The 6,848-nt window shown below is 58.6% G+C and overlaps 2 protein-coding genes across 5 annotated transcripts in view; both read left to right on the forward strand.

The window, feature by feature from the left end:
- The window catches only part of LOC130586944 (disintegrin and metalloproteinase domain-containing protein 32-like), a gene marked incomplete at its 5' end in the record, with an annotated part of 8,182 nt that extends 6,654 nt beyond the window's left edge, over positions 1-1,528 (forward strand). The window contains 2 exons of the mRNA XM_057387878.1: positions 616-775; positions 987-1,528. Coding sequence (XP_057243861.1) covers positions 616-775; positions 987-1,149 — 323 coding nt within the window. The remainder of the gene's footprint in view (positions 1-615; positions 776-986) is intronic.
- Positions 1,529-1,630: 102 nt separating this feature from the next.
- The window catches only part of IDO2 (indoleamine 2,3-dioxygenase 2), a 7,035-nt gene continuing 1,817 nt past the window's right edge, over positions 1,631-6,848 (forward strand). For 2 of the 4 annotated variants that reach the window (XR_008966736.1, XM_057387879.1), the window contains exons 1-10: positions 1,631-1,695; positions 1,731-1,857; positions 2,420-2,515; positions 3,336-3,455; positions 3,621-3,739; positions 4,042-4,056; positions 4,426-4,525; positions 4,710-4,827; positions 4,911-4,962; positions 6,572-6,720. Coding sequence is in view for 3 of the 4 variants with exons in the window: in XM_057387879.1 (XP_057243862.1) it covers positions 1,759-1,857; positions 2,420-2,515; positions 3,336-3,455; positions 3,621-3,739; positions 4,042-4,056; positions 4,426-4,525; positions 4,710-4,827; positions 4,911-4,962; positions 6,572-6,720 (868 nt within the window). In the remaining variant the exon portion in view is untranslated. Of the gene's footprint in view, positions 1,696-1,730; positions 1,858-2,419; positions 2,516-3,321; positions 3,456-3,620; positions 3,740-4,041; positions 4,057-4,425; positions 4,526-4,709; positions 4,828-4,910; positions 4,963-6,571; positions 6,721-6,848 lie in introns of those variants that run through there. The other 2 variants (XM_057387880.1, XM_057387881.1) reach the window with 2 other exon arrangements.

The following is a 6,848-nucleotide window of genomic DNA, read 5'->3' on the forward strand; positions in this document are numbered from 1 at the left end:
GCTGGCAGTGACCAGGGCAGGGCTGGCAGTGACCAGGGCACGGTGTGGACAGGGCTGGCAGTGACCAGGGCACGGTGTGGACAGGGCTGGCAGTAACCAGGGCAAGGTGTGGGCAGGGCTGGCAGTGACCAGGGCACGGTGTGGGCAGCGCTGGCAGTGACCAGAGCATGGTGTGGGCAGGGCTGGCAGTGACCAGGGCACGGTGTGGGCAGCGCTGGCAGTGACCAGGGCATGGTGTGGGCAGGGCAGGGCTGGCAGTGACCAGGGCACGGTGTGAGCAGGGCTGGCAGTGACCAGGGCAGGGCTGGCAGTGACCAGGGCATGGCGGGCAGTGACCAGGGCACGGTGTGGGCAGGGCTGGCAGTGACCAGGGCAGGGCTGGCAGTGACCAGGGCACGGTGTGGGCAGGGCAGGCAGTGACCAGGGCACGGTGTGGGCAGCGCTGGCAGTGACCAGGGCACGGTGTGGGCAGCGCTGGCAGTGACCAGGGCATGGTGTGGGCAGGGCAGGGCTGGCAGTGACCAGGGCATGGCATGGGCAGGGCTGGCAGTGACCAGGGCACGGTGTGGGCAGGGCAGGCAGTGCCCCGTGCCCAACTGCGCTCTCTCCTGCCAGGAGCACCCTCGAGGCCAGTCCTGGGACCCGGTGACATGGCCTGGCTGGTGCTGGGCTCCAGCCTCGTCCTGCTGGTCCTCACTGCAGCCCTCTGCCTCGGCCTGTGGCGACAGGAGCTGCTGGCCCGCTTCCATGGGCAGCAGCCACCGGCCACCGAGGGGTGAGTGGGGCCCTGCTGCTGCTGCGGGATCCTGGGGGTGTGTGGGACAGGGCTGCAGTGTTCCCCAGGAGGCTGAGGAGAGCAGGGAAGGGAGGAGCTGGTTCCCATGGGGTATATGGGGTGGTTCCCAGGGGATCATGGGGACATTCCCTGGGCTGAGGTGCTTCCTGGGGCCAGTCAGGGCCAAGGCACCATTGTAGGTTCCCCACAGCACCAGCCAGGATGTGARCAGGGAGCTGGAGCCAGAGCGGCAGCGAAATGTGCGGCGGAACCCGGAGCTGCAGAGGGATGTGGAGCGAGAGCCTCGCGTGGGGCASAAGAGAGGCACAGCCCCAAAACAACAGCCAAAGCGGGGGCACCACTGTGGGCCCTGATTAAAGGTGTTTGGCAAAGCTGGTGTCATGGCCAGTGCCCCGTAGTTTTATGATTTGTGTAGTTTGTGCTTTTGTCAAAGTCAGCCCTGCTCTCAGGGCCCAGGGGCCACAGCGGTGGGGATTGTCCCCTTTTCTCTGTGGGCACCTGGTGATGGTTGGKGTTTGCCCATCTGTGAGGGCTGTGGAGCTGCCTGAGGCTGGGCAGGGACAGCTCAGGGGCTGTGGCTCCTCTGAAGTGGATGCTCCTGCTGTGGATGTGTGTGGCTCATCCTTCCTCGGGGTGTTTGTGGCTTTCCCATGGGTGGATGCCCACAGGGACCACGCTCAGTGTTTTCTCCATGGCAAAGCCTTATCAGCGACCTTTAGCCGTGTTTGCTCAGCCCCTCTGGCCATTGGGCAGCCGGCCCCGCTCTCCCCCAGGACAAGGTACGCTCCTGCTGCAGGCTCAGCACGAGCTGGCCGTGAGGGCCAGAGCACATCCTGCCACCACAGCACAGCTGCCACCACGGCAGAGCTGCCACCACAGCAGAGCTGCCACCACAGCACCTCCTGCCACCACAGCACAGCTGTCACCACGGAACGTCCTGTCACCACGGCCAGTGTCCGGCAATGGAGGCCACTGAGGACACCGAGGAGCCCCCTCTGCCTCTGGCTCTGAGCAGCTTTCAGGTCTCCGAGGAGTTTGGCTTCCTGCTTTCCAATCCTCTGGTAGGAGCTGGCTGTGCCTCCCCCTCTGCATGCTACAGGAGGCAGACAGGAGAATACGGGGGTTGGTGAGCAGCTTTTGGGGGGCTTTGATTCAGCATTTTGGGGGGGCTTGGATTCAGCATTTTGCCGTAACACCTCACAAAGAGCACTGAGGAAGGTGGGCGCAGGCCTTTTGGCATTTTTGGCATTGCTATTTTGGCACAGGCAGTTTCACAGGACAAGSCCCTGCCCTTTAAAATGATGAAAGGAGCTGCAGTAAATGGCACAGAGCAGAGCAGAGTAGAAGGAGCTGTGCCATTTACACACTGGCCCTGGCTCTACAGGATTTTGGGGAGCAGAGCAGAGCAGGTCTCCTGTGCCCAAAGTGGAGCTGTTTATTACCAGCCTGGCTCCACAGTGGGAGCGCATGGGGACAGACAGATCCTGTTCATCATCCATGAACTTTTGACCACCCAGGCTCGTTTTACAGGAGGGGGATCCAGGCATGAGCCATCAGCAGGGATGTGCAGGGCTGGGGGTGTTGGGAGCCTGAGCACATTCACAGCCCTCCCTCTGCCCCAAGACAGAGCTGCCGGCGCCCTACGGCCCCTGGATGGACATCGCCCGTCAGCTGCCCCAGCTGATTGTGAGCCACCAGCTCCGCTCCCGTGTTCACCAGGTATGCAGCTCTCCTCCCTGCTCTGCAGCTCTCCTTCCTGCTGCTCTCCTTCCTGCTCTGCTGCTCTCCTTCCTGCTCTGCTGCTCTCCTTCCTGCTCTGCTGCCCTCCTCCCTGCTGCTCTCCTTCCTGCTGCTCTCCTCCCTGCTGCTCTCCTTCCTGCTCTGCAGCTCTCTCAGACCGTTCTCTGACCCTGCAGTGTCTGTAAAACCTGTGCCAAGGCAGCCCAGCAGCACGGATGTGTGCTGAGCCAGAACTGACACCAGGTGACAGCAAAGTCTCAGCTTTGCACAGAAATAACTCCCGCAGCAGATCCAAGTGCTCAGCAGCCAGCAAGGGCTGGAGCAGAGGATCCTGTGGGGTCACAAGAACCATGTCAGGCAGGGCTGGAGCAGGGGACCCTGTGGGGTCACAAGAACCATGTCAGGAAGGGCTGGAGCACAAGAACCATGTCTCATCCCAGCCATGCTCCCGGCCAAAGAAGCACAGGCACTCCATGAGCCCCTGGCCGGGCTCCACCCTTGTGGCACACAGGGATCAGCCCTTGTGGCACACAGGGATCAGCCCTTGTGGCACACAGGGATCAGCTGCTCACGAGAATCCCAGCACCAGGGAGAGGGACTCCTTTTTGAGGAAAATCCCAGGGATTTCTGTCCCTGCTCACAAAGCAGCACAGCGCAGCAGGAGCAAATCCTGCAGAGCACGTGGCCGTGGAGACTCAAAGGCGGGGGGAGGTACTGGAAGGGTCCCCCAGCTGCGGGGCAGCCCCTCCACCTCTCTGCTGGCATTGCTGCTCCTTGCTCCCAAGGGTTTCCCTGGCAGATGCCGCAGCTGAGCCCCCAGCACCTCCGAGGACACGAGGAGCTGCGCTTGGCMCATCTGGTGCTCGGGTTCATCACCATGGGCTACGTCTGGCAGGAGGGCGAGAAGGGCCCCGTGCAGGTAAACAAAGGCACAGCAAGTTCAGCTGCTCGTTGGGTCTGGGAGCTGGTGCTGCTTCCCTAGGACTCACCCCATGGGAGCAAATCCTCTTTCCTGTGGCTGCTGCCTGCAGACAGGCCCCTTTCAGCCCCCTGACAACATCCCCATGTGTTCTGTGCCCCTCAGGTCCTGCCCCGAAATCTCGCCATCCCCTACTGGGAGGTGTCCCAGGCCCTGGGCCTGCCCCCCATCCTCAGCCATGCAGATTTTGTGTTGGCCAACTGGAGGAGGAAGGACCCCAACGGGTAAACAACAACTGCCAGCGCGGTTCTGCCTGCACTTGGGCAGCAGTGATGAGGTGTTGGGGACAGATTGKTCCCAGACTGCTCCTGCTCTGCCAAAACCCCTCCAATCCCACCTTTGCTGGGATCAGCTTTGTGGGACACTGGAACTCTGTGGGGACAGGGATGTCCCCTCTGGGGACAGCTCCTCTATTGCCTGCAGAGCACAGCCTGTCACTAGAATGATTTATAATCTCTTTCTCTCTCTCCCTCTCTCTGCTCCCCTTTTTTTGTGCATTTGTTGGYCAAAACTGAAACGCCTTCAGGCCTGTGGAAATTGAGTAAGTAGTTAATGCTCATTTATTTTCTAAAGGTGTTGGTTTTGTTTGGATTGGCTCAGCTCTGCAGCATTGGGCTGAACCTCTCCTGRTGTGTGCACACAAGAAAACGGTGTTTGTCACACAAGTGCCACTGCAACAACAGCAAAGTGACTGTGACAGGACAGATCCAGTGGCCCTGGGCCATGGGGAGGGCACTGGGAGGATGGCAGACCCCCTAAACCAGAGCAGTCACTCCCCTGTTGTTCTGGGCCCAGGGTGCAGATAGGAGGCTCTGGATTCTGGGAGGGTTTTGTTCCAAGGGCTCGGTGGGTCCTGCAGGGTGCAGGGAAATCCTGAGCTCCCCCTCTGTGTCCTCTCCCCTTTGTGCAGGAACCTGGACACCATCATCTCACTGCCCGGGGGAGAGAGCCTGCGRGGCTTCATCCTGGTCACCCTGCTTGTTGAGAAGGCAGCTGTGCCTGGCATCAAGGTGGATATTGCCATGTCCTGGGGCTCTTTGCTAACTGTGAAGTGTCTGAGCTGCACCCACAGGGTGCTCCTGCCTGCTGAACACTGGCTGGGCAGGGCAGGGGTGGCAGCAGATGTGCAGAGCTGCTGCACACACACATCCTGTCCCTTTGTGCCCCGGTGCTCTCCCTSCTCTCCCCTGGCAGGCAATCCCCCGGGCCCTTGGTGCCATGSTGCAGCGAGATGAGGACACCCTGCACAGAGCCCTGGAGCAGCTGGCAGGGGCCATCGAGGCCATGAGCAGGGCACTGAGGAGGATGCACGGTGAGAGCAGGATGCAGCACGCTGCAATTGTCACCGTGCTGGTGTCACTGCTGTCACCTCTGATGGCACTGCCTTCCTTCCAGACTATGTGGATCCAGAGGTGTTCTACACTGTGATCAGGATATTTCTCTCYGGGTAAGTGCATTCTGTTTCCCTTCAGAGCTCCCAGGGCTGGGGGAGCCGGGAATGTGCAGGGAGGGACAGCCCTGATGGGATGTGGGGTCTGGCAGTGCTGCTCCTGTCCCTCAGCAATTCCTGCAGCAGTTATGGGCTGTGCCAAGGGCTGGGGTCTGCCCCACCACCATCCCACATTTCAGCTCAGCCCTGACAGCCACAACAGCCACAACTGTGCACAAATGAATCACTCCTGCTCTTGGCCAAACAGTTTTGACAGGGGAAGAGGAATTTCTCTTTACTTGCACGCTGTGTACACAAAGCTGCAAAGCTGAGCAGGGGCTCTTCCCACTGCGTGTTAAGGAAACATCTCTAACAAGACTCTTGTGCTGCTGTTACAATTTTGTCAGCTGAAAAAAAGAAAATCCCCCCAAACACTGAAAACACCATTCAGTCAAGGCAGAACCATGGCCCCAAGAGCCCATGTTCACCATCCCTCAGCATCCTGTGGGGCTGCAGCATCTGCAGACACTCACTCCCTTCTCAGGCTTCTCAGGGGGGTTCTATTTTTATTTTTCTCCATAGTATCTCAGCATTCCCAAGAAAAAGGCTCCATGCATCATGATTAGGTTTCTCTCATTTTTTATCCAAGCTGACCTTGTCTCGATGGTCATCAGCCTGGGAAAACATGCCTTTTAAATTCCCTTCTGCTTATAATAACTTCCCACTAGTAGAAGTTACTATAAATACAATTCTGGARGAACTAAAAATATTCTGGTATTTGATAATGAATCTATTTTCTCTGTGGTTTGTGTAAATTCTGTTCCTGCAGCCCAACAGACTGCAGCCAGCATCGAAAGCTTCATGGAACGGTGCATTCTGCTAAAGGTCAACAGTTATTTTTGTGCCAGGCACTTTATCTCGCTGAAATCGTAACTCCTCTCTGTTTGGGAGTGAACTCTTCTCCATTTCAGCAGAAGGGGAGCTGACAGGGKCTGAGTTCAGGGTGTGTGAGGGGGAGGCACAGGCAGTGCCCAGGGCCAGCAGCCTCAGAGGGAGGAAATCCGATCTCTGCCTTGTTATCTGCAGAGATAAGCACAGACAGCCTGGCCTGGATCTATTTATCCTTTAGAGACATCACCTTGAGTAACAGGARCAAAGCAAAATCCAAACTTTCAGGGCTCAGGAGGGTTTGGGTGACTGTCTGCTTTTCCAAACAGCCACTGACATTCAAGGAATTGGTTCAAAGTGCCACTATTGCCCAGAAAAGAAAAGTGCCCCCTCCCATCTCCCACTCTCAAGGCAGCTCTGCTTGCACAAACCTTCCCGAATTGGAGCAGGAGGTGCAGCCAGGCAGGGCAGGGTGTCCCAGCACCATGCACAGGGTGCTCACCAGGCCATGGAGATCCCAGAGAACACTTTTCTGGAAAAGGAAAATTCAGGATTTCTCCCTACACCCACGGCCTCATTGTGTGCCTTGGCACAGCGTTTGATTTCCAAGTTTCTGTCCCGTCTGAGGAGGGCTGACAGGGCTGAGTTGGGAGAGGAGATGCACAGACTGGCCCAGGTCCCTTCTCACTGTCCCCTGTCCCCAAGCCATGGCTCTGCCTGACTTTCTGTCCCTGCTCAGCTGGAAGGACAACCCTGCCATGCCCCACGGGCTGATCTACGAGGGGGTGTCCCCGGAGCCCATGGCGTTCTCGGGGGGCAGCGCGGCACAGAGCACGGTCCTGCACGCCTTCGATGAGCTGCTGGGCATCTGCCACCACCAGGACAGCGGTAAGGGACAGCCTGCTCCTGCCCAGGGCAAACAGGGACAGAGCCAGAGACACTGCTGTGACTGTGCCAGGAGGATGTGTGCCCGTGTCACCCTCACACACTGCTGTGACTGTGCCAGGAGGATGTGT

This window comes from Malurus melanocephalus, unplaced genomic scaffold (assembly GCF_030028575.1).
Source record: "Malurus melanocephalus ecotype Western Australia unplaced genomic scaffold, MMel_1.1 scaffold_1412, whole genome shotgun sequence".
NCBI lineage: Eukaryota > Metazoa > Chordata > Aves > Passeriformes > Maluridae > Malurus > Malurus melanocephalus.